This window comes from Natator depressus, chromosome 12, assembly GCF_965152275.1.
Source record: "Natator depressus isolate rNatDep1 chromosome 12, rNatDep2.hap1, whole genome shotgun sequence".
Classification (NCBI taxonomy): Eukaryota; Metazoa; Chordata; order Testudines; family Cheloniidae; genus Natator; species Natator depressus.
This window is the reverse complement of record NC_134245.1, coordinates 23,458,047-23,485,449: the sequence shown is the minus strand read 5'-3', so window position 1 is coordinate 23,485,449 and position 27,403 is coordinate 23,458,047. Positions and strand designations below refer to the sequence as shown.

The 27,403-nt window shown below is 43.2% G+C and overlaps 1 protein-coding gene across 1 annotated transcript in view; it reads right to left on the bottom strand.

The window, feature by feature from the left end:
- Nucleotides 1-27,403, bottom strand: part of TDRD12 (tudor domain containing 12) — a 123,565-nt gene that overhangs the window by 30,461 nt on the left and 65,701 nt on the right. Inside the window, exons 20-27 of the mRNA XM_074968717.1 lie at nt 26,987-27,104; nt 21,638-21,777; nt 21,288-21,508; nt 20,253-20,352; nt 12,729-12,916; nt 11,995-12,205; nt 10,457-10,549; nt 8,517-8,689 (exon numbers count right to left, since the gene is read on the bottom strand). Of these exons, the coding sequence (XP_074824818.1) occupies nt 8,517-8,689; nt 10,457-10,549; nt 11,995-12,205; nt 12,729-12,916; nt 20,253-20,352; nt 21,288-21,508; nt 21,638-21,777; nt 26,987-27,104 (1,244 nt within the window). The remainder of the gene's footprint in view (nt 1-8,516; nt 8,690-10,456; nt 10,550-11,994; nt 12,206-12,728; nt 12,917-20,252; nt 20,353-21,287; nt 21,509-21,637; nt 21,778-26,986; nt 27,105-27,403) is intronic.

Sequence of the window (27,403 nt, the reverse complement as noted above, 5' to 3'; positions counted from 1 at the left end):
TAACAATGACCATTCATTTGGTCAAAACCTAGGGGCCAAAGAGAGGCTGAATGGAAGCACTGTACTGAAAGTGGCATTCCACCATGACAAACTGACGGAACTTTCTGTGGCTCAGTAAAATCTCCAGATGGAAGTATACGTCCTGAAAGTTTGGAACCACACACCAGTCGTACTGAGACAATGCGGGGAGGATAGTCTAGAGAGTGATCATTCAGAAACTCATGTACCCAATATAATTGGTGAGGCTGTGAAGACTGATGATGGGTCTTACCCCTCCCTTGGATTTGGGTACCAGGAAGTTAAGCCATGACCCTGGTGGAACTTCCTCCACCTCTCCCAAAGTCAGCCGCAAGTAGACCACCTAGAGGAGCAGTGTCTCATGAGAGGGATCCCTGAAGAGGGATGCAGGGATATGGGGAGAGGAACTGGATGGCATAACCCAATTTGATGGTACTCAGGATCCAGCTGTCAGTGGTGATCAAATCCCAAGCATTGTAAAAGCAGGTCAGCCTGTCAAAGGGGGGAAATGAGGACAGAGGAGCAATGACTGGGTCAACAAGGAGTCAAAATGGGTGCCTGGAAGGATTAGATGGAGAGTGTGTGGACTGGCTAAACGCCGGGCCCAACTGTGTTCTCCCGTGGTATCTAACCCTTTCTGGGGTAGATTTGTTGCCTTGGAGGAGGGAAGGCTGGCCAAAGATGCGCTGCAGAGGATACTGCTGCTGGACGGTGTACTGGCACCTCTGCACCGCCAGTGTATATACCCCCAAGGACTGCAGGATAGCCCTGGAGTCCTTGAAGGAGTGCAGCATCTTCTCAGTTTTGTCCAAGAACAATGTATGGCTACCAGAGGGCAAATCCTCATTAGTCTGGACATCGGGGCAATACCCGAACTCTGCAGCCAGGAAGCCCTCATCATAGGGGTGACCGCGGTAGCCATCACCCTGACCAAGGTGTCCAGCACAGACTGAGAAGATGTCTTAGCCACCAAGCAGCCCTGTAACAGGGTCCTCTGCCCGCCTCTCTTTCAGGGGCCCACTGACTGCCCCAATAAAGCTCAGAGAAGCTTCCTGTTATGCAGCACCCGTGGCTTTATTTACACACACAGTTCTCCCACCACCAGTGTTGAGCTATTTACAAGGCTTACAGGGTTAGTTTCTTCTTTGGCTAGCAGTCAGCCCGCAGCCAGGAGACTGCCCATTCTCCTAGCAGCCCCCCTTCATACTGGCTCCCAGCTCTTATAACTGCTGGCTTGTCAGGCCCACAGGTGGAGCCAATCCCCAGGCCAGGCATCATGCCTGTTGCACCAAGCCCAATCTATTTCTCTTGATTGAAGCTGGCTGAGCAGGGGCTAATTAGGTGCTTTTGCAGCAGCACCCTGCTACAAGCCCTCAGTGACAAAACCAGAAATTCCTCACTTGAGGTCTTTAGCAGCTGGTCTGCAAACTTTGACATAGCTTTCCAGTTAATAAAAAAGTACTTGGACAGCAAGACTTGCCAGTTAGCAATTTGCATCTATAAGAAAGAGGTGATGTAAATCTTTCTGCCTATGAGGTCCAATCATTTAGAGTCCCTATCCTTGGGGGTGGACTTAAACCTGCCTGCCAAGTTTTGTTATTCACTGCAATTATGATTAGGGAATTTGGAACTGGATGGGAGTAAAACCCCTCAAATCCCTAAACAGGAATGAAATAGGACTTTTCCCATGAGCTCAGCTGTGGGCATTACCAAAGATGGCGTGTTCTAGAGGGCCTTAGCCGGTTCAAGGAGTGCATCATTGACAGGGAGGGCGACTCCCCTGGGAGCAGACAGCTGTCAAACATCCACCAATTTGTGGGTGCTCTCCTGCAAGAATTCTCCTTGGATACCAAGGGACACCGCTACACGCCACAAAAGGTTTTGGTATACTTTAAAATCCTCCAGTACTAAGGGGAAGGATAAGCCAGACAACACAGCATTGTGCGGAGACTAAGACAAGGCCCTTTACTGAGCCAAAGCTGGATCCTGTTTCACAGCTGACGGACCCAGACAGAATGACTCTGGAGGCTCCATAGGGAGAAGGACTGCCAATGCCAGGGCTGCAACGGCTCAACAATCACCACCACAGACCTGATTGGCAATCTTGCCTTTGAGTGTGACGAAGAGCAGGATATCTGTGACTGAAGAGCATCCCACAGATTCCATGGAGGTCACTGGTGGCCAGCAGGCGCCCAGCAAGGGACCTCTGTGTCAACCACAAGATGCGTGCCAATCCTGGTACCAGTAACGGTCCAACGGTGGCCCTTGATGCTAGTCGGGCAATGGAGTGCAGGAGGATTGTGACACTGCTTTCCATATTTCTCACAGTAATATTATTATATGATTGTGTCAATCAATGTATTTTATGCAAGATAGAATAATCATTCAGTAAATCACAACCTATTTGTATGCATGTATCATTTTTGTAGCTAAAGTTTGTAGTACAGATGCATATAGTCAGTATTCCTAACGTGTTTGCACCTGGGGAACGCCCACCAGACAGAATGCAATTAGGCTGGCTGGCTAGCTGGGAACAAGTCAGTGGACAATTAGGGAGAACAAAAGACCTCTGAAGATGCTAATCTCCCACCTTACTGAGAAACTTTCTTCCTGGGCTTCTACAATCAATCTCTGACTCATGACTGCTTTGACACTGCCGAGTCATGTGATCACGTCACCTGGTACTGGACTCCATTATAGAATACCAGTATTTTTCCACTGGGAGGGGGCAAAACAAAGGGTTCCCACCATATGTAAAACCCATTTAAGGCATGGGAGTGACAATCAGCTTTTGTTCTTCACTGAATCCCCACCCAGGATGACTGCTGGAAACATCTAAGAAACAAAACACAAACTGGGGGGAAGAAGAACTGAGGTTCTTGAAGACAAGCTAGCTGCTCTTGCTTGCTGCTTAAAACTCCAGGTATTTTTCATAGGCTGGAAAAGGTGTCTGGCCTATGAAAAATACCTGGAGTTTTAAGCAGCAAGCAAGAGCAGCTAGCTTGTCTTCAAGAACCTCTGCAATCTGCCTAAAACAACATTTACGGTGAGAAATTACTACTTGTAACCAATTCCTTTAGTATCTTAAGCTTAGTTTGCGTGTTTGTTTCATTTAATAGGCAATCTGCTTTGATCTGTTTGCTAACCCTTACAATCACTTAAAATCTATCTTTTGTAGTTAATAAACTTGTTTTTGTTTTCTCTAAAACCAATCTGTGGAATTCATAATGGGGGAGGGGGGTGGCAAAAGCTCTGCATATCCTTCCTCCACACTGAGGGAGAGGGTGAATTTCATAAGCTTGGGCTGTATAATTCTCTGTGAAATGCAAGACTATACAATTTTGGGTTTACATTCCAGAAGGGGTATGCACTTGAGTGCTGGGCAATTCCGCAGCTGAAGTCTTCCCGTGCAGTCCCGATTTCAGTGTCTGTGCCTTTCTGCAGCTGGGTGTGTCCCTACTTGTGTATGTGCTGGAGGAGGCTTGAGGGCCTGGCTCAGCAGAATAGTGTATGGGAACAGGCGGGCTCAGTGGTACCCCGGTACATCAGGTGACAAGGATGACAACCCCAACTCAGATGCAGAGAAGCCTCAGGATCCCAGAGATAAGGGTGGAGGCAAGATCAGAGAGAGCAAGTAGGCAGTCTGACTCATCCATCCCCCAGAATGAGGCAGGAAGTGGCGCTGCCAATAGAGGTGTATCGAGCATGGCAGTCCTGAAGTGAACAGTAGTACATGAGTGTCTGATGGTACCAACATGGAGGGCAGTGAAAAGCTGCCAATGAAGGATTTGCAGTGTTGATTGCAGTGGTGCTGAGAAGATTCCCAGTACCGGTCCTACTTCCACAATTAGTGGAAAGGGAACATTGGGGTGCAGTGTGGTGCTGAAAGAACTGAGGGTTCAGCAGCTAGTTCAAGTGACGGGGCTATAGTTGACACAGCCCTGGCAATGTCCTGGAGCAACAAAGAGGTCAGGACAGAAAGGCAGAGGAGGTCTGTTGCTGCCTATGTGGAAAAAGTTGGTAACAGCCTCTTCCTCATCAGTACCAGACTCAATGGATGTCCGGGGCTGGAACCAGAGTCAACGCTACAGGGATTCTATCCTTCCTATTCAGTACTGGGGAAGGGTTAGAGGTACCCATGCCACCCTGCGCACTGGCACCAACTATGTGACAGTCAACACTTGTCCTGAGGGAGGCGGAAGAGTCACCCCAAGACCAGGAGTGGTCTCAGTTGGTCTTATGTGACTTTTTTCTCGGTGCAGTTGACAGGCAACTGTTCCTCTGTTTCTTCAGAGAGGCATCTGCTCCAAAACATGAAGTGGCAGTGCTCTTGGAGCCCGAAGGCACTCTCAGACGCAGTGAGGGCCTCGGTACCAAAGCAGGCCGCATGGCCTGTTCAAGCAGGTGCTGCTTAAGGCGAAGGTTCTGAGCCACTTGAATCAATCAGTTTCTTAAATGATCTGCAGATCATGCAACACTCCTTGATGTGAGCCTTGCCAATGAAGGACAATGTTTAAACCCCAGTGAGGGCATCACCTAGGGAAACAAACTACTACAACTAACACTGACTAATACTAAGGGTGTTACTAACTATATCCAACAACAGGAAAAAAAAATAAACTTAGTTGAGAGGCTGAGACCACACAGAGCTCTGACTTGAGCCATGGGCAAAAAGAAGGAACTGAGTCAGGTCTGGGGTGGCGCTGCCTCATGTAGCCAGGGGAGGGCTACAGCCACAGGGCGTGAGCGCCACCTCTTTATGGATTCTGTTAGGCAAATTTCTCTGGCTCTGGTGCACTGGATGTGCACACACCTAAGTGGAATACAAAGCTGCACCTACTCAAAGAAGTGTCATTTGCCCCTTTACATAACACAAGAACCAGGGGTCACCTAATTACGACGGGGCAAGGCCAGATGGCTATAGAAAAGTAGTGGGAGACAGATATATTAGCTCCAGGCTAAACAAATCCCTGGTACCAGGTTAAGTGAAATGGAAGCTGCTCCAGTCAATTAAGACACCTGGGGCCAAATAAGAACTTTCCAGAAGGCAGGGAGAATGCTAGGTTGATTGGGACACCTGAAGCCAATCAGGGGCTGGTTGAAACTAGTTAAAAGCCTCCCAGTCAGTCAGGTGGGTGTGCATGTCAGGAGCTGTGGAGGGAAGTTGTGCTGTTGGAGAGGCTGAGTAGTACACACCATATCAGGCACAAGGAAGAAGGCCCTGAGGTAAGGGTGAAGTGGAGCTTGAGGAAGTGAGGGCTGCTGTGGGGGAAGTAGCCCAAGGAATTGTACATGTCATGTTTCTAAAAGGTCAGCTACCATAGCTGATACTATTGGGGTCCCTGGGCTGGAGCCCGGAGTAGAGGGTGGGCCCAGGCTCCCCCCCCCACCTCTGCCCCCTGATTAATCACGGAGACTGGGAGACAACAGAGACTGTGCAAGGAAGGATAGCTTCTCCTCACCTCCCTTGCTGGCTTATGATGAAAATGGCTCAATAGACTGTGACCCTTGTCTCTAGAGAAAGAAGGGTTACGTGGAGGGTCACAGTGAGCCTCTGAGGCTAGCGAAATCCGCCAGGAAACGTGGGACCCACGGAGGCAAGGACAGAGCTTTGTCACGTAATGTAATTAATATGCAGCAGATTTAAACACAAACATAATTAAGTACTCCACACAACTCACAATCAATCTGTGGAACTCATTGAGAGAGGATGTCGTAAAGGCCAAAATTATAACTGAATTCAAGAAAGAATTAGATAAGTTCATGAAGGATAGGTCCAGCAGTATCTATTAGCCAAGATGATACAGAATGCAACACCATGATATGGGTGTCACTAAACCTCTGGCTGCCAGAAGCTGGGAATGAATAATAGGGGATGAATGGATGGATGGATGAATCAATAAACTACCCTGTTCTGTCACTCCCACTGAAGCATCTGACACAGACCACTGTCAGAAGATAGATTACTGGGCTAGATGGACCATTGGTCTGACCCAGTATGGTCATTCTTATGACAGGGGACAGATAGGAAAAGCTAGACATGTAATTTGGCAATATGGACCTTTGACTGTTTTGGCACCGACTTTGTTTATTGTGATGTACGTTTTGATGGCAGCTGGTCTGCCTTCCTGGTTCCTACATGTAAATACATGTGTAAAGTAAAGTAGTGTTGAATTCATGCACAAGAATACAACAGCAAGTTTCATCTATGTTATGTTAAAAGTGCCAGTCATCTCATGCTCATTCTCAGTAACTTTCATAATAAAAATTTATAAACTGTCATCACTGTAATATATAAACTGTGAGTTGCAGTATGTGGTCAGTAATGATAAATTCCATAACACGTCTCTGTACATTTCCTGAAAGTGTGTACAAAATTCACAATACATAATACCAATACATTTACAAAAATCCTCCCATTGCTGTCCTACACTCATGTACAGTACATTTTCAAATATCATCATCCCCCCTTATGTATGGGACCACGCATACCCATCACATGGGCGCACACAGCATCCCTGATTTCCGTTGCATGTGGATCCAGCACCAGTCATGACAGCTATGCTATCTGGCTGTGTACACCAGTTCAGAAATCTAGCAATGTCCTGAGTCCACCCCGGTGACAAGGTTCCCCCTTGTCCTCACAAACAATTCTGCAGAATGCAACACACAACAATAATGCAGACCGTACTGATGACATTGCATCCAAACGGTTTTGAAGGCAGTGCCAATGGGATTTTAATCTGCTAAATACACATTCCACAACCATCACCATCCTAAAGCTACTGTGTGTAGCTGAACCTTCTTTTGCCAGACATTTTGGTAAGGGTTTCATAAGCCATGGCAACAAAGGGACAAGTGGGGTCTCCCCAGAGCAACAGGAGAGACAGTGACACTATTTATAACTTCATTCAGTGGGAATAAATGTCTCAGGTGTCCAGGAAAGTAAAGTCCCGATCTCCAGGACACCCTGGCATCATGCACCCTGCTAATGCATCCCATGTTTGTGTCCATTAATCTGCCTCTATGGTTGACGTGCCTTCATAATAGTAGAGTTGTACCCTCTACAGTTTATGTTCTCATGTGCTCCTCCTTCTGGAAAGCAAACTACAGGCACAAGTCCCAGCAATGGCCCTGGCGCAGTTTGTAAAACCCACTGTCACAAAGCCAGCAATTATTTCAGGAAGATTTGTAATGCCCATCACATTCAGGTACATCACAATCCTGATCACCTCACAAATCTCTGCAACAACTACCCCCACAGTTGATTTGCCAACACAAACTGGTTAGCCATGGACCTGTACCAGTCTGCAGAAGCCAGCTTCCAAATGGCTACAGCGACACAAACCTGGACTTGTGTGGCCTTCCTCATGTGGAAGTCCTGCTGCTGGAGAGTTGAGACAAGCTCATCACAAACCTCCAGCAACATCTGCTTCTTCATGAGCAAGTTCTGAACCCACTGTTGGTCATCCCAGGTCTGCATGACAATGAGACCCCACCACTCTGTGCTTTTGGCCCTGATCTCAGGCATGAGCAGGCATCAGCTAGATTGTAGCTGGCATATCAGTATCGCCCTCTGAGAGGTGTCTTTGGCACTTCAAAACCTGTTGCTGAAATGTCCACCAGCATCTCGCAGATGTTCTGCCTGTTTTCTGAAATAGTATTGAGAGCATGAGGTGAAGTTCTTCTGCCAGGTCAGGATCCATGCTAATGGTTCCAGCTGCTGGGAGCATGTAGACACAAAATACCTCAGCTGGATGTGTTTGCAGGATAAACCACCCAAAACACTTCTGGTCAATTTCTGGGGGCACGGAGACAAATTCTGCCATACTCCACTATGAAACATACCCTACAGTGGCTTCAGCTGGCAAGGGCACTAGGAAACCTGGGATACAAGAGTATATAACCCCTGAAGCTGAACTTGTGATTCAGGTCTGCATAGCGCACAGTTGCGAGGTCCACGTTTCCAATGCAGTGTGCATGCTCAAGCATTTGCACTTGGAAACACAGAGTCTGTTTCACAGACCCAAGCTCAGTGTGCTGTATAGTCATACCCTGAGTGCAGTGTATTTGATCACTGACTTTTCCCACTGGTCACCCCTGAAGTCCAGTCTTTATATCAGATTTTAACAGTTCATCTGCCCTTTTGATGGAGAATATTGAAATTTGGTACTTACTCATTAAGAACTACTCATCACAATAAACAAAAAATTTGAATTTTGACATTTCTATTACAGGTCATTTGAAGGTCAGTAACAATTTTTCTCTGTGATTTGGCAATGCTGGATATGAGCCCAGAGAATGCTCTCAGAGAAAGCAAGCATGCTGTAGGTACCAATCGAGTAGACACTATGTCCAAGTGAAAGGTCGACTGTTGTCAGCTAGTATTCATACTGTATAAATATCCTGTTTATCAAATTAAGAAACTCTTTGCAGACCAAAACCAGCATTCATTAAAAGAAGAAATCAAGCATGGAAAATCAAAAGTAATCACTTACAAAGTTTGCAAGGTTTTCTCCTCAAGAGCTAACATTTTTGCATGTTTACACAACTTTTGAAGTTGTTTTATATGTTCTGGATTGTCAGTTCCCATACCCATAGACAAAATCTCAGATCGAATATTATATTCATTGATAGAAGTCTTCAAATCTGAAAGCTTGGTGACCCGGACCTTAAAGAAAATATATGATGTAAATACAACAGTTCTCATAAGAAAATCATTCTCTCTCTAACTTGTCTATTAACTTAAAAACTAAAACATTAGGCACATGTGTACACATATCACACGTGTATCTATACCTATGAATACACACATAACTACTTTATCTCTAGTTATATGGAATAATTACCTACTTGTAATGTTTTGCAGTAATTTCTTCTTCTCTACTATGAGAGTGTAATGATGAACAGTGTTATGGTACCATACAATTCGATCAATTAGAGCAACTTCCAGAACCACAGAGAAGGAAGGGTCGTAAAGATTGATGTTTATGAAGAACTCAAAATACCACAGTGATGAGTACCATAGAAAAGCCCATCAGGAAATTGATAAGTCTGTCTTCATTGCAAGGTTTGAATTGTGTGCAGTAAGTAAGGCATGGGGCCATATACATTAAACAATGAAAATAAAACAAAATACCAAAGTGAGTACACTGAAGGAAGGAGTCCTCTGGAAAAAAAAAAAGCAGTATGTGATCACATAATTAAAGAATATATCATAATGCATACTCACAAAGAACGTTTGTGAGTATGGCATTTCCTACCTTCTCAGTGCTTGACTTTGAAACCTTAAAGTTCTTTTAATATAGTTGTGTGTGTTACACACACACGCACACCTGTACACTCTTTGTGACAGGGATCATATTTTCATTGTGTGCACACAGTCTGACAGTTTGGGGAAAATGTCTGTCTATTTATAAAGTTTAATTTTGTTTTGTATCATTTAAGACTGCAAACCTGCTTTGTGGATTAGAACCTCCACTTTGCATATTACTGTACTTTGTGTCCTGTGTTGAGAGCCAGATTTTGTAGCCCATCAAGATGTATAGTAAGGCCAGAAGAGGGGGTATTTCTTACCTTATGCAGAATGCACAGGAAGAGTAAGCGAAGGTTGCCATGGACTACTGACTTTATAATAACTTATGAGCTTTACCACTCCCTCTGAAATAATGGGAACTGTATACGTGAACCCAGCATGGTAGGGGTTGTGTGTGTAAAAGGAGCCAATCCCTGCAAGCAGCAAGAGGGACTTGAACGCCTGAACATGAACAGACCTTGGACCCATTAGACTGTTAGGAGTAGTGAGGAAGAAGAGGAAGGTAAACAAACATATTTTTTAAATAGATCTATCACTCTTGTATGCTTTGTAAATCTGTGTTTATTTAAAAACGTTTCTTCACAAAGCCTGTTTGTTCCTTACTTTAACTGTCACATAATCCCTGAAGTTTATAACTAGGGGCACCAGAGCTCACCCTGCTCTAGATGGAACAGATCTAAGCAACACGTAAGGTCAAGAGGACCGAAACACTGGGTTCAAGGTCAAGTCAGCTGGACTGTGGGGTTATATAGCCAAGACATGTATCAGACACAGAGTCTGCAACTGAGGAGTATGCCTGAGTAAACCAGAGCTAGAACAGCGATCAATTATTACCCAAACCCAGGGAGCTTAGCAGCCCTAGAATTAATGTTCTATTGGCATTCATTTGGGATGACCTGTGTAATCTATTTGCAGCTTTGCCAATAGTGCATTATGCCGTTATCCAAAATCTTACACCATACCATCATGTATTTTCTCTCTCAGTATATTTACATACACATTCACAAATATATATACATAAATATCAATAAAAAGAGAGCAAAGAGAAAAACCATTTACTGGGCATTTATAAGGAATTTAGATAAATATTCTCCAGTAGTGATATTTATATTTAATACTTACCATTGGATCAACCCAAATTGTATTTCCCAAGGCAAGCACTATTTTTGCTTCATGAAGTTTTCCTCTAATTTTGTGATGAATATATCTAGTAACCTAATAAAAACAACTCTGATAGTATTTAAAGTACATCTTAAATCAAATACAGATTTTGTATCTATTTTAAGCTTAGAAGGTTACTAAATTATAATTAACAATGAAATTAGGGCATTTATCAAATAGTACCAACAGTTTTGGAGAAAACCACATACAAACTATAAAAAGACGTACATTGCAAAATTACAGATTGTATTAATATTGCATGATTAATGGGGCTGGCCTAGAAGTCTAGTGAATTATGTTTTACTACAACATGGGGAAAAATACAAGTATGAGTCAAGGGTATCGGAAGCTGTATCTCCAATTGCTCCTGGCAGACCCAAGGAGCAGTGATGACTGGTGTTGGAAGAGGCCACAACTAGCCTTCTGCATTGGTGGAAGAATGGTGGAAAGTTTTCAAGAGAAAGGGGGTAAAAAGGATTGTACTGGATTCTGAGAAGGGCTCTCTCAGAAGCTTATTCCCCAAAGAAACAGCACCAAGCATTTACCCACTTCATGGGCAATTATGATTAAAGTCGCAGTTATGAAATAGGTTCTGTCCTTTCTAAAGGCACAGGAATATTAAATCTTTCAGTAATGGAAGATCTTTTAAAAGAATTAATAAAATTTACTTACAACACCAATTTCTAAAAAATTAAGGATTAACTACGAAGCATAAACTACCTGTAGCAGGGCGGTCACCCTGCTCCGGCTCGGAAGGGGTTAAAAGCCAGCCCTTGGAGAGGACTGGGGCTGAGAGAAAAGGCTAGGCTGATTGGGGAAGCAGCCACAGCTGGGGCCCTGCCCCAATCAGCCCTATAAAAGGGTTATGAGCAAGGAGCTCAGTCAGTCTCTCTCTAGCTCTTGAGAGAGAAGGACCTGGCTGCCTAGGAAAGAAGGGTACTTGAGACAGAGCAGTGCTGGGGAAAGGGAGGAGGAGCTGGGGAGCTCCAGACTGGCAAGTCCCCAGGCTGTAGGCTTTGATAGAGGCCTATGCAGGTAGTGGGGCTGGGAGGTGCAGCCCAGAGATAGGCAGAGGCAGCTGGTCCAAACCCGCCTTGCCATTGATGAGTGGTTTACAGACTGCAGTCTGCCCCAGTGAGCGGGGGCTAGATGATGACTGGCAGTAGCCACTGAGGCAAGGTGGGGATAGAGGGTTGGGGGTTCCCCAGGGAGGGGAGACCCAGAGTGGGGGTGCACTGCCGGGAGCAGCACCCCAAGGTAAAGGGTAACTGGGGTCCGGGAGGGACACAAGGGCCAGCAGCAGGCGAGACACCGGCCCGGAGGAGGGGCTCCATATGCTGGAGAGCTAATTCCCGAAACGACCAGCAGGAGGCGCTGCACCAGTGAGTCTTGCCTCACTACACTACCAAAAATATTGGCTCAATTTAAGTGATTCAGAAATAAGTTTTCTGAACTTGAGATAAAAAAAAGAGAGACATACTATATTAAAGAAAGATTACCTTAGGGTTCCATTCAATTTCATTATCAATAGGTTTCACCCTACAAACAATAAATTCCACAGCCTGTGGTGGCAAAATTTGAAATCTTGTAGGTAAGTGAAACAGCTGATGAACTTGAACTTGACCAGTTCTGCCTTCATCTATATACCTGATAGTAACATTACAGAAGAAACTATTTTCTTCTTTTGGGGGTATCTCCAACACTTGAACCCTTAAGGGAGAAAAGAAGAAGTGAAAAATTAATTTTCATTTTCCAAATTAAATACAATACAGTACCTGAGTTACAAAAAATGAAATGATAAATACAATCTTAATCTATTGGGTTTTGCTTAACATTTATGAAAATGTAACGTAATATAATAATAGTAAATGAAAATACGAGCTACCTAATTGAGAGACAAGGAGGGTGAAATATTTTATTGGACCAACTTCTGTGGGTGACACACAAGCTTTTGAGCCACAGAGTTCTTCAGCTTGTCTCTTTAATACCCTGGGACTGACAGCTACAACTACTCTAGATACGACCTAATTGAGACATATTGTGTGCATTAACTATACTAAACAATTATACTACATGGATTCTGGTTAATAATGGTCTCTTACAGTCCTTTGAATACTAATATTGAGCTTTTTCAGGTATATACAAATATTTCAATACAAAGTACTTATTTTAAAATATCCAGAAATTTTATTCTTTAAAAATCCTTCTTTTCAAATCAATCTGAGTATCTTACCTGTGAAAGAGACCTTCTTTGTGTAATCCATACATTGCTAGTTTCTCCACCATTTCAACGCACACTTTATTCCTAGCTTCCTTAAAATACTCAATCATCTCTCCAGCAAGAATTGCATAGTGATCCTTTTGTTTATCTATTATGCGACCGAAGTAGTTTGTTGCATCCACAATGTGGAGAGGTACTATCTGAAAGTGTTTTAAAAAAAAAAAAAAAAAAAGACAGACAACTCATGAGATTAAATTACTGAGCTACACAGCCTTTTACAGCTAAATCCACTGATTCATTCCAGCACAGATCAGTATAATAGTAGCCTACATGAAAAGGAATACTACAAACTGGGACTCAATTCAGTTTCTAACAGACGTCTAGGCGTTCATATTGCAAGAGCCAATACCACACTATCTGTTCATAGTATATTCCATGTTTGTACAGAGGCCAAGAACTGAATTGCACCCATGTTGGTTGAGGTGTTAAACTGAACAGGCAATCCAGGCAGTTCAGCTTAATCCTAGTCGTGATTCCTCTCCCACAGAGTTGAGTCAATGGCAGGATTAGGATATACATTGCTGTGCACTTGGTAAACACCCTGTCTGCGGATGATAAGCTGCATGGCAGGACAGTGAATTGGTCTTCTACACCAAACCTCATTAATGTACTGTGGGTAGGATGAATTGCCACATGGTATATGAATCCTGTAAGTCAAGGGAAGGAAACCAATCTCTTGTATCTAATGAAGGAATAATAGTAGTCAGACACACTACAGAACTACTTTTTGGATATCTGTTGAAATTCTGAAGGTCTAGGATGGGATGGAGGCTCCCTCTGGCCTTGTGCATTAGAAAATATTAGGACTAAAAACCCCTGTCCCAATGAATAGAGGGCTTCTTTTATGGCTCCCTAAGAATGTAGAGTTTTCACTTCTTGTCTTAGCAAAGACTCGTGAAAAGGGCCCCTGAAGGACTGTGTTGGGTGGGAGGAGGGGGGAAGATAAAAAGGAAGTGCAGGGTATATCCTGATTCCACCATGCTAAGTGCCCATTTCTCTGAGGTGATGGACTGCCACACATGTAGGATATGGTATAACCTGTCCCAGAAAGGTGGGGAAGGGTCAGTAAGTCCCAGGCTGGGTAGCATACTGTCCTCAACATAAAGTAAAAATTGCTGCCCTGGGAATGCCTAGATTGGTCAGCCTGATGAAAGGGATCATACTGCTGTCTAGGTTGATATTGAGGACAACATTATGGCCAGAGGTTGGAGGCCCAAAGACTTTGAAACTAGTCTCAAGTCCTTTCGGGTGTGCAAAGTCTCATCCATTTTGGATGAAACCAAGGCACAACGATCAAAAGGAAAGTCCTCAATTGTGTGTTGCACCTCCCACAGGAATCCCTGAAGACTGTAACCAGGAGGAAAAGCACATTATTACTGTCACCATAGACCTGGCTGAAAAGTCCATCAAGTCCGTAAAAGCCTGTAGGACTATGAAAGAGATGAGGCAGCCCACACTGACGAGTAATTGGAATTGCTCTCTGGAAGCTTCAGGCAGCTTACTGGCAAAACTGGGACCTGACCTCCTCATTTGAGAAATCATATCTGGACAATAAAGAGTGTTGACTGGCAACATAAAATTGTAAACTTGCTGCAGAATAAGTTTTTCTGTCAAAAAGCTTGAGTTTTTTGGCATCTTTTTCTGAGAGGGTAAGCCTTAGCCTGACCCTGATGGCTCTTCTCTTTCAGCATGGCCACAACTAATGATCCCAGGGTGGGATGTAAATAAAACAACCCCCTTAGACTGAACCTGGTATTTTCATTCCAATTGTTTGGTCACTGGTGGAATGCAGGAAGGGGCTGTCAGATTGTTTCGGCCTACTGCATAACGGCATCATTTACAGGGAGGGCCACCTTCTCTACCACAGAGGGATAAAGAATGTTAATGAGCTTTTGGGTACTCTCCTCCACAAGCTCCACTTGAATGTCCAGAGAGGCTGCCGCTCTCCTGAGAGGGTCCTAATGCATCTTAAAGTCACCTGGCACCAGGGAGAATACATCCAATACCAGGCCCCCCATCCAGGGATGAGGCAGCTTGAAGCAGGGGCAACAGAGATAGCTCAGCCTGCTCTAGAGCTGCAGTTGGGAGTCAAGTCTTACATCTGGGAGTGTGAAGGCTGATTGGTACCTACCGTCACGGGCCTTTCAGTACTAATAGGAGAGTGCTCCCTTCTGGGGGGATATACTTGTGCTAGACCTTGGTGATGTACATGTGGATGCTGCAGGCATCCCCCCAGAGAATCCAATATGGCCACTGTAGGAACACTTTGGCAAGGAGTCTTCAAAGAGCTTCCCTTGGAAAACCAAGGGGGTTCAAATGTTGGTCTAGGGGCAGCCTTCATGAAGATATATCGGAGACACTCCTTCCTCAGCTTCTTCATCCTGGTGATGAAGCCATGACAAATAGAGCACCTGTCTCTAATGTGGCCATCACTCAAGCACTTGAAACAACAGGAATGAGGTTCACTAACAAGCCTAGGCTTTTTGCAGCCTGTGCAAAGTTTGAAACCTGGGGACATTGACACAGGCTCCGCTGGTACTAGGTGGGGTCTAGAGACTCATTGGACTGGAAAAAATTCACAGTGATTCTTCTCAGAAGTTCCTGATGAGACTTTAAAATCCTCTGGAACCAGAGAAGAGTCCAGAATCATTGAGTAATCAGGGAAGAAGAAAGAAAGGTTAGCAGAAGTATATGGATCCTCCTGTGGTGAAACTGGTTCCTTGGGCCCAGGCTCCTCCTGCACCATTAGCTTCTCAGGGGGAACAACATCTCTTCATATTTCCAATCTAGGTAGCTCTGGAAGCTGCTCTACTGAACACTCTGGAGACCTTCTCCTAGACTGGACCTATGACTGAAACCTAGGAGAACAGGAAATACCCCAAGGGCTCCAAAATGGCCAAAGAGTAGAGCATGGGGGACCAACAAGCACTGTGCCATGACTATCTGTCTCTGCTAAATTATCAGACCCAAGCCCGATGCTCTCCTTCTGCAGGCAGTCTAGCAGACTTGCTAGACCAACCGAGTCTAGTAGGAAATAGTGAGATAGTAGAGGACTTTGAGCCAGACTGCAAAGAGTCATCTCAATAATGAGCACGCACCAGGGGCACAAAGCCTGCTGGGGTCACTCAGCAATCTAATTTAGTTGCAGCCTATCGTGAAGAGGCCACCATCGGTACCAAAGCAGGTGTAGTAATCAGTGCCTCAAACAGTCCCAAGACACCGATGGCACACCATCATTAACCGGTGTCAGGAATTACCTCTCATACTCAGTGCCATGGTATAAGTTGGAGTCAGTACCCAACTGGAGTCCCCATACCAAGGCTGTTGGTGCTGAGACAGAGGCAAAAGACTGTACCAGTGCCGTCACACTGTATACCAATGCCAAAGAAAGTGCCTGCGAAGCTGTAAGCCCCTACAATACTTCTTGTCTGGAACCAACATCTGTACCACTAACAGTCTCATCAGAACTAAGACAGACAGACAGACCCGGTAACACAGGAGACAATGCAACGGGCTCCTGTACCACAAGAGAGTTTGGAATGGAGAGGCAAAGCAAACCTTTGCTGCATTTTAAGCTTACAGGGTTGTCAACACCAATAATGTCTGCCCCAAAACAGCATCCATTCTAAGGGGAACCAACAGCTATCCTGAAAACAGTACTGAAAACAACAGTATGGCACAGATCCTCCTGCCACCATAATGGGGAAACATGGGTTGACAGCTCAGCTCTACCCTTGGTACCTGAAAAGTCTCAGTGATGTTCTGAGTCCTTTTATTGAAGAAGAGGAGGAATTCTCTTAATGTTTACCATTCAAAAATGCCTCTCATGTTATGGAATGGAGGAAAAAAAACAGCAAATTAGTAGTCATTTCTATGGATAGGAATGCTCATTATTACTGCATACAACATGCATTGATCTAATCAGCAATTATACTGGACAAGACATACTGGTTTGTCCTGTGTCCCCTTTTTCAGGGAGGCCCTGGAGAGGAAAACCAACCTCTCTCTCTGGTGAAGAGTCCAATTCCAGGGGGAGTGTATTAGAGACAACCACAGCCACACTTACGGTCTGCAGACAGGCGGGGATCAAAGTGTTTACTCCAGGGCCCAGAAGTCGAGGCAGGACTCATTGCCTTCTCCCCAGGTGATGTTTAAGGTGCAGGTCTCTGGAAATCTGCTCTCTTTTCTTGAAAGAGGGGCAGCCATTGAACCTCTCAATGTGTCCCTCATCAAGACAAAAAAGGCAGCACATATGGAACTCACTATTCGGGATGGACACCCCACACAATGCTCAGTACTTAAAGCTCAGCAAGTGCTGCATGCCACAAATGCATAACACCAAAACTAACTACATAATACCATACAGTAAAAAATAAGAACTAAAAAAACCAAAAGTGTACTAACTATTTGCCAACCATGTAGAACGCTAAACTGACAGACTATGCACAAAAAACCCATGAGGAAAACTTCAGGGGGAGCTCAGACTCAGGCCATGGGTAATGAGTATAAAATAGAGAGTTGGGGAGGCACCGCCCCAATATCACCTCAGAAGGAGCCAGAAGGATGTCAGAATGCATGCACTGCCCTGACAGGTAATGCTGCGAAAACTCTTCAGCTCCAGCACATGGGATGCACAAATATCCCTGAGTGGAAAAAATGTGTTTAACCATTCAAAAAAGAATCTCAAATACTTCCTGTGGACCAGATGGATGTCAATGTGGAAATCTGTCCTGTAAAGTACGGAGCCATAACCCAATTAGTTCTAAGTCTTTTGACTGAAAAGGCCCAATTTTGAAAGTCCTTGCCTTTCTGATCCTTTTGCAGGACCTGGTCTTTTACTAGATACTACTAAAGATCCTGAGGTCAGATGTGCCTAAAATTGTTCAAGACTATAGGGGATACTTGGTAGTGCTTCTCTACTGGCTGTGGGCTGGAGGGGAATAAGGCTAGAGAGTGCCACAGTCCCCTTCACTAGGTCCATTATACCCCTCATTAACTGGAGAAAAATTCTTGACAGCACTGAGGATGTCAAATTTTCTCACGGTTCACCATTGTCTGGATGTTCAAGGTTTTGTCTATCTTTGTCAGCAAGTCCTGGAAGGTCTTAAAATGATATATGGTTGATGTCAGGGCCAAAGTGAGTGCTTCATCAGGAGAATACGAAGACTCCTTTGGTAGAGAAGGTAGTTGGTGTTCATCTGCACCACCACAAGGGGCTTCCTCCATCTCTGGCATGGGGGTCTGGCCACTAGAGCCTCCTCTTAGACACATGCTACAGTTCCTGACTTGATGTAGGGAAGGAGTGGTGACTGGGAGTTGGCAAGGTGAAGTTTACCTCCAGGAAAATCAGTGCCATTAGCTGCAAGTCTAGTGCTGGGAGTAACTTTTTACTGTTAAATATGATAGAATACTTATCACCAGAAGGAAGCAAAAGAACCATGATTGCAAATCTAACCTGAATACAATTCTCCAAAGGGAATTATCATCAAATAACTAGTAACAGTCATTCAAAGCAGAAGACCCTGATGTCTCTTCAGGTTTGGGTGCGACTTTTATGGACTACTCACGTAGATATAATCTGAGACTCACGTATGCCCATTTTCTGGAGCAAAAAGCAATGGCAGATTGAGCACTTATCAGGGATTGTCCTACTTGAGGAAGAATAGGCATCTATCTGCTGTACCTATCATCTAAGGCCATAAGACCACTGCATGATGAACAGGGTTTAAACCCTGGGGATTTATATCCATCCTGATGGCATTTGGTGCCAAGTGCCTCACACCACTGTAAAGGGGGTCTTCCCCATATTTTTCCTGACAGAGTGGCACGGCTGCTCTGCCCTTTATGCCCTCACACAGGAGCATGAAATAGAACAGGGCATATGTGCAGCTCAGATAGACGGCTACTCAGAAAAGATTCCAAGCTCATGTACATTTAAAGAAGAATTTTTATTTTCAGTAGTCTCCCACAGGGCCTCATCTAAGCAAGGCTGGGAACCTCATTTTTAGGATGAGGCATGCCACAAAATCCGACTTAGAGAAGACCTTCCAAATGTCAGAACCCTGGAGAATTACTGGTTTGAAGTCCTTTTGGGGATTTCTAGCTACTCTATTGGGGGAATATCTGCCATCTACTCTGATATGGTCCTGGCCACATGTATGTCAAGATGGACAATAAAACACAGAAGTCTGGTTTTAGAAGTCTGGTCCACCTTCCTGTCTAATGGGTCTTTAGAGATGCTGTGCTGGGGCCAGCTAATGGGAGTGACCCCATAATTTCTCTATTTCTCCAAGATGTGGTACAATTTCCTTAGCTTACTTGGAGTGACCATCTTGTATCCATGAATAATCACACTAACTGTTTCAATTACAGTAATAGCTTCTTTTCATCCAGCAACAAGCACAATCTCCCCCACTGAACTTAATTTCTGGTTTGGAAAGCTGAGGCTATTTTAGTGCAGCAAGCCCACATTCTGGCACAAACTAATACGACAATGGCAATGAAGAATTAAGTTCCTTATTCAAAAGAATGGTGACGTGTAAAGAGCTCCACCAAACACATAGTTTGAATAATGGCTAAAAGGTAGAAATGGAAAAAAAAAACCCCCCACAGTAGTAATACAGCATCGGCAGTCCTTTATAGGACTCCTGTTTTCTTTATCCAATGGGTTAGGAATGAGGCCTCATTTTCTAAAACGCCTAAAATAGAATGGCCTCAACACAGGAGGCCCGAATCTTTATTTTTCTCATTGCAGACCCTTCATTCATGCAATAATAAAAGCCACAGGTGAACTCTGAGGATGCTCACAAGACCCACCTTCACTTCAGACTAAGGGCTTGTCTACACTTGAAATGCTACAGCTGCAGCACAGCAGCTGTGCTACTGTACCACTTGAATACAGACACTCACTACAGTGAAGGGAGGGGTACTCCCACCAGCATAGTTCGTCCACCTCCCTGAGATGCAGTAGCAATGCTGACAGAAGAATTCTTCCATCGACTTTGCACAGTCTACCCTGGGGGTTAGGTTGTTTTAAATACATTGGGGGGGGGATTTTTTAACACACCCGAGCAATACAGCTGGATCAATTTAACTTTTGGGCATAGACCTGGCCTAAGACTGTCACACTGCTTACCTCTACTGCAAACCCTTCAGGTGAGCAGGAGACGCCATCCACCACAAACGAGGGTTATTACTGTGGGCTTAAGCAGTCACTGGAATTGAGAGCATTTTTTGCCCTTCTTTTTCTTCTGTGAATATTGTTGTGAACAGCAGCAGTCAAGACCACCTGTTCACTTCCCTGAGCTAAAGAAAGAAATTAGGACAGAAAGGAGAGCTATGGGGGATAGAACGCACAAGGGACCAAATATACATGTTATTCTGTTGATGCTGTTAACTGTCAAATCATAAGAGTGCCAACTAGCCATCAAACCTGAGTACTGTCAGAGTTAAACAAGATAAATTCTAATAACTTACTGTGACACATCCAGCCATTGGTATAATGTTATCTGACATCTTTTGGGGTAAGTCTATTTGTAAGTGAACTCGATGACGATCTGGACATATTCTCATATCCCTGCATATTCACATTATAAGAAAAACAGTTTAAAGAACAAGATGGAGAACACAAAAGGTATTATACTGAAATAGTTTAGACCACCGTTTCAGGAAAGCTTAAAAACTCTAAAATTTTGTAAAAACAATAACTGAGACAGAAGCTTACCAAGAAACATGAGGAACAACAAACTTGGGGCGGGGGGGGGGGGGGGGGGGGAGTGACGACGAGTAGAGATTTCAGAAATGTGATGTGGAACTCAACAGCAGCAGAAAAAACAAGCACTAAAATGAAAATTCACTACTGAGGGATATTTATTTTTACTATCTGATTTGTGATATGACCCAACTGCAATAGGCACTACATATTAATCCATTAATGTGCATGCACATTTAACCTCTCCTCAATCCACCAAAGCAAGAGAGAAGATAAAAATGTTCAAAAGTTCAATTTACTTGAAGAGGTCATTTTAGCAAAGACTGAAGAATTACTGATGTTGATTAGTCATCACAAATGTACTCTCAGACTTAACTATTTTAAAAAATCAATAATACTGATCATTACTACAAGAAAAATATCACAAAGGGCTATAATGAAAGAATCCATCAGTTCTTTGCTCTTCAATGAGCTAACCACCAACATTTTAACAGTTATTTTCCAGAAAGAAAATAGATTTATTACACAGCCCCTTCACTATCAGAGGAAAACTAGCTGGCAGGCAGGGAAGTAATGTTATAACTTCCAAAGATATCTGCTGTCCTGTGGAGGCACATGAACACTTTTTACTGTTAAATATGATAGAATGCTTATCACCAGATGGAAGCAAAAGAACCATGACTGCAAATCTAACCTGAATACAATTCTCCAAAGGGAATTATTATCAAACAACTAGTAACAGTCATTCAAAGCAGAAGACATTAAGTAAACTTGTTAGCATAAACTTGATATTTTCTTACTTGCAAACACCAGATCTTTTAAGGTACTGACAAAGAGGCCTTGCAAGTTTCATATCTTCTTTAGCCTCAAGCACGCCCGCTGTAAAGTCACACAGTTCCGGTGGAATTTTAGCTTCTGTGTGTTCTAAATAACGCAGTACACCAACTGCATGGCATCCATTTCTTTCTGTCAGCAATAAGACTGATTTTGCCTTTGTATATACTTGCTCTACAGAGGAACCCTTCAGCAAAAGTGGAAGAAATTTATTTTAGGCTTTAGAAGTTCTTCAATAATCATGTGGCAAAATGTTACTGTTAATAAATGAATGCTAGCCAGCAAAACTCAAATGCCCATTAAAAGCTACTCAAACCTGTTCTAGTACATTCTGGAAGTTATCAGACATGCTGTGTAAGCGCACACCAAAGACTCTTGGAGAAGCAGGAAAACTAAAATGAACCACACAAGTTGCATCAGTAATTCCCAAGGACGGCATGCAGTCATCAGTTAAAACTGGAAAAGAAAAAAATTTGAAATATACACATCATGCATAAGTACTATAAAATATTACAGAAAAAGGCACATTACTTAATAGTAATTGTGTTTGTTATAGCTGTTCTCTCTCTCATCCTCTATGTTATGACTAGTTTTCAAGAATCTGAAGGTAAAAGGTTTTCCTGTCTTCCATAAACATTCTTACAACAGGTATTACTTAAACCCTTTGCTCTCAGTCAAGAAACTTTACACACACCAAAAAATAAGAACACAGGATAGAGGAAGAGGTGACAAATTTTTATCACAGGTAATTTTAGTATGTTAAGATGTGTCTTCTTTTTCCATTCAACAGACCAATTCCTTACCCTGAACTGATATAAAAGAATAGTAACGAGGAGGAGGAGGAAGAGGTCACCGTATCATGCTGTTTGCAACAAATGATCTAAAAGCAGAAATCATATAAAGTAAAATGGATGACAAACAGATCTTCATGAAGACATTTACAGAACAGCTTCAATAAAATAAAATAGATAATCCAATACCAGAGGTGCTGAACAATGCCCAGGGTTTAACCCTTCTGCATCCCCAGAAAAGGTGTCTCAATTAGAAACAACAAGGTGGGTGAAGTAATATCTTTTATTGGACCAACCTTTTACCTCACCCACCCAGCTTGTCCTTCCAATATCCTGGGACAAAACACGGCTACAACAACATTGCAAACAATCAATCTGAAGCAGCAGTTTTTCAGCTTGATGTTTATGAACTTCAACACATTTCCTCCAAATTTACAGCACAGTAGTTACAAAAACAGTTTAGCCCAAAATAAAGCACAGATCCATGGGATCCACTGTTCCAGGGGAGTTCACAAAGAGGACCTCAAAAGAGAAACTGTCTTAAGGAAACAGAAAACATACATGTACAAAGTACAATAAACTAAACTCTAAACTCATATCCATGAAGTGAAAAGTGAATGTGGAAGTGGCTTGCACTGAGGTCTTTCAAATGCTGCCAGAGGGAATTAACAGACAGGAGATATAGGTTATTTATGCTGTAAGGTCTACTATACACCAATGAAAGAAAGCTTCCCAAGTCAGTTGGTACATAAGATGGTACATGGTAGGCTTCTTCCTAGGTATTAAAAAGAATGGCGTCAGCTTCTGGTGATTAACCAAATTCTACAACATCTCAAATACTGTGCAGCTAGGCTCCATCTTTTGACACCCAATTATTGAAGAGGGAGCTCCTGAAGGAGGTTGAGGAAAACTGGCATTTTCATGACTCATTTTCCAATTTATCAGATCCTGAAAGACATCTTTATCTGTTATGGAAAAAAAAGTTTCCAAAGTCAGCACTGAGCATTGACAATTATTCTATCCTTGTTAGCACAGATCTTCCTCACAATTCAAGCAAAAAGTGAGTAAAGAGGAAGTTATGAAAAAGATACTACAATGAAAAGGAGAAGGCATATATGTGAGATGTTTCTCTCAGCGTCTGGAACAAGAGCTGGTAATCTTTTCGTTGGACTGAAAGGCAAAAAGATTCACCTGAGATATGTCCCACACAGATGTTATAATCTGAAATGGTGACTTATGTATCTGCCACTTATCCTGAGACATGATGCAACTACAGTCTATCAATATGAGGGTTCACCATTCCATTAGAATGAACATTTTTTTGCTAACTCAAGAATAAAATTTTATTGCTTCTGATCTTAGCTTTTTATACCGGCTTGATGTACCTCACCCCATCCTGTTTTTGTTACATTCCAGTTCAACTGTGGAATAGTTTGAGTTTTTGGAAAACACTTTCCTGGCAGCTGCTTTGCATGTGACAGTTAATGCTTAAACTCCTTTTTTAAAATATTTTCTGTGATGGACACCCATCTAGGTTCAACATCTGGGCAATCAGGAAGCTTGATGAAATATGAATGTTCTTTGGGAATACTAAGTCGATTCTGGTGCTAGAAACTCCTGCTCTGAAGAAGAAAAAATTGCAGCAGTCTGAGGAAGTTCCTATGTGTCTGTGCCCTAAAAGAAAGCTATCATCATGAAGAGGTGTAGCAACTGTCGCTTTCAGAAATTTGTAGACAAAATGGGAATCACTCTGACATACACCTGTATTTCTTCTATTTTTGAATGCGAGTTCTCGTTTCCCCTTTTCGCTCACTCCCTCCCCCCAAAAGTCCAAAACAAACAAAGAAAACCTCAAGCAAACCAAAACCTGCACTTAGAGGTTGAGTTGATCTTGACATGTCTAACAAGAGCTTTTCTACAAGTACATGACCATTTCAACCAAGAAAGTTTTGATCGAAAAGCAAACATCAATGGCAATGGTAAATTTGGTTACCCTTTTCTCAGTCACAAGAGCATGATCACAGAACTTGGAAAACAGATGCTGGGACTGACAAGGTTAACATTTGTTACCTATCAGAAAATGAAGAAATATAAGACTATTTGGAGAGAATAAAATGAATGTAACAACTTCAGATCTACGAAGAACAGGTAATTATCTGGGTCACTTTTAGGCATAAGCGACAGGGTGCTGGGCAAAGGATTGCTGATTCAGAGCTGGCTTGAGATAACCTGGCCCTAATTAGGGAAGCAGGGACAGATGTTACCTAATTAGCCTGGGGCTATATAAAAGCCTCAGGGGACGGAAGCCAAAGGGGGAGCAGAAAGAAAGGGAAAAGACAGGGAGTGGAAGCAGGGAGGTAGCTCTTCCCTCCTTCCCGCCTCCAGATGGTGAAAGATCAACTGTACACGGTGAAGCTGTGGTGGGAACAAGCCTGTGAATAAACTGCACCAGTGGTTACTAACCCCCGGGTCTCAGACTTTGTGGACCTAGCAGAGCTCAGCTACAGCATACTAATTGAAAAGTGACTAGTGTAAGACTGGATGAAAGTCTCTGGTCATCTCTGCTTCCACAAATAATCCAGAGTAAATAGAAAAACATTCTTCTGAAGGCACACGAGATGATATTCAAAAATTTTGGAAGTTCTGAATGGCCTGGAAAATTGCAAAACATTTCTTTGCAATGGAGGATAGAGACGATGAGCTAAAAAAGAAGTGGGGTGATTCTCTTGCATCTCAATTGGATATTATCTGAAAATTACTTTCTGCGCCCATCTGTTTTGAGTTTTAGTGGCCAGAATATCAAGAAATATGTTAGACATCGCCTAATGGGGAAAGGCTACAGGGTTCGAGTCTCATTTTCTTTGGTGGGCACTGAATTCTGGTTCTCCACTCAGGGAGACTGTACTGCAGAAGCATAGTATTTTTCAATCCAGAGATCTGAAAGAAATGAAGAATTTGAAGATTGATAATCAAAAACCTAATATCTGAACCTGGATTGTTGAATTCTGATATCCTGGTTGTTATGAGGCAAGATCCTCTCAAACTATGAGGAGTTTCCAAGTGTCTTTACTACGGATCCCTCAACTGCCATAAAAGACACTTGAGAAAGAGTCAGTCTAGATCAGAGGTGGGCAAACTACGGCCCGCAGGACTGTCCTGTCCGGCCGCTCAGCTCCTGGCCGGGGAGGCTAGCCCCCGGCCCCTCCCCCACTGTTTCCCTCCCCTGCAGCCTCAGGAGCGCAGCAGCATGGCTAGCTCCAGTATGGTAAGAGAGCGGGAGGTCCGGGGGGGCAGTCAGGGGACAGGGAGCAGGGGACAGTTGGATGGGGTGGATGTTCAAGGGGAGGGGGTCAGTCAGGGAACGGGGGGGCTGGATAGGTGTGCGAGTCCCGGGGGGCCTGTTAGGGGGAGTGGGTGTGGATAGGGGTCAGGGCAGTTAGGAGACAGGGACCTGGGAGGCGGTTGGATAGGCGGGGCAGTCAGGGGACAGGGAGAAGGGGCAGTAGGATAGGGGGTGGGGTCCCGACAGGGGGCAGTCGGGGGGCAGAAAGTGGGAGGGGGCGGATAAAGGGTAGGGGCCAGGCTGTTTGGGGAGTGACAGCCTTCCCTACCCGGCCCTCCATATAGTTTTGTAACCCTGATGTGGCCCTTGGACCAAGAAGTTTGCCCACCCCTGATCTAGATGGAAGTCAGTTCTAATTCCTCTGGCCAGTGCACTACTGACAAAGATTTATTGGGAAAAGCAAGTCACACCGCAGCAAGTATCAGATACTTAAATGATTTTACAAGACTTTTGATATAGAAATTTTAGTCATGAAAGCATCACCCTGGAAGAGACTACACTGTTCTTGGAAGCCAGCAAATGCCAAATACAGATCTCTTACAAAAACATTTTCTGTCTTTCAGGACTCCAGAACCATTAAGCAGAAAGAGAATGTGTTTGGAAATGTTCACTGTGATTAAAAAGGAAGATACTATTCTCAGAGTAGAAGAAAAGCAAGGATATTCATCCCATTTTACAGGTATAGTTGACAAGACATTTTACCAATTAATCTTTACTTGTCTTAATGAAGCCACACAGTAAATTATCTTCGAGTATATGAAAATATAGCTTTGTAATCCTTTATTTTCAAAGGTGTGCTTTCGAGAATGCATAGGATTCTGACTGTCAAATTGCTTGATGTCCAAATGACTGATTTTTCCCTCTGTTAAAATCAAGTGTGGAGACAATCATTGAAGCCCAGATGCAAGCCAGGAGATCAAAGGACAAGCTTTTGTATGAGCACTGGCAACCAGGCTCAGCATAGACCACTCTGAAAATTTTGTAATACATAAATGGCTAAGACGACTGCTCTAAAAACGCAGGGGAAAAAGACTTCAACTTTAAGACAATAAGAATAAGTACACTATAAAAAGTTGTCCAGCAGTGAAACAAAAGGGACAAAGGGAAGAAAAGTTCCTCCTGGCCCCAAGTTGTGACTCTACCAAAGAACTTCCCTAGCTTGAGTTAGCTTCACTGAAAATGAGGTAGCTTTTATCTGAGTTACTAATCCACACCAGACTGCCAAAATTCAGAGCCAGTTGCCTCCTGTATTAAAACTGGCATAACCTAGCAATGAGTATTTAGAGTGGTGCATGATCCACACACAGAAAGTGACATATAGCCAAGAATTGGCAAATGAAACTTTTAGTGGCATTCTTAAGCTGCTTTCTCATTTTAGTAACATAAGTAAATTAAACATTTATCCATGAGTTCTTATATAGAGTCAACAACTGTGAAATACCACTGTCTAGAGACATATTCTTTAAAAACAATGTTACAGCAAAGACCCCAAAAAATTTTAAATGACAAACTCAAAAAGGAATGTACTTACCTAACACAACATGGGTGCCAGAACTAAATTTTTTTTTCCATTGCTCTACGGCATATTTGAAATGAAATTCAATTTGTTTGTGTACTTTCAAGCAGAATATGGAACTACTCTCCACTGCCTAATGATGAAACATAAAAGAGTTATGAGTTTTTCCAGAAATATACTACACAAATGAAATCTGATTACCAATTATTACTCTAGCTGAAACAAAATGTTCTTGTGCTACTGGTACATTACATACCTCTTGGGGTCATATGTAGAAGGGGTACCCACAAAATCTTCTATTTAGAAATAATTCTGCTTTGTAACTTTTTTAACTTCAATCATTCTTTAGTTTAATATTTTTAGGTAAACAGGCTTTTTGTTTATTAAAATAAATGTGGTGTTTTTCTTATTTAAAGTCAATCCTCTGATATA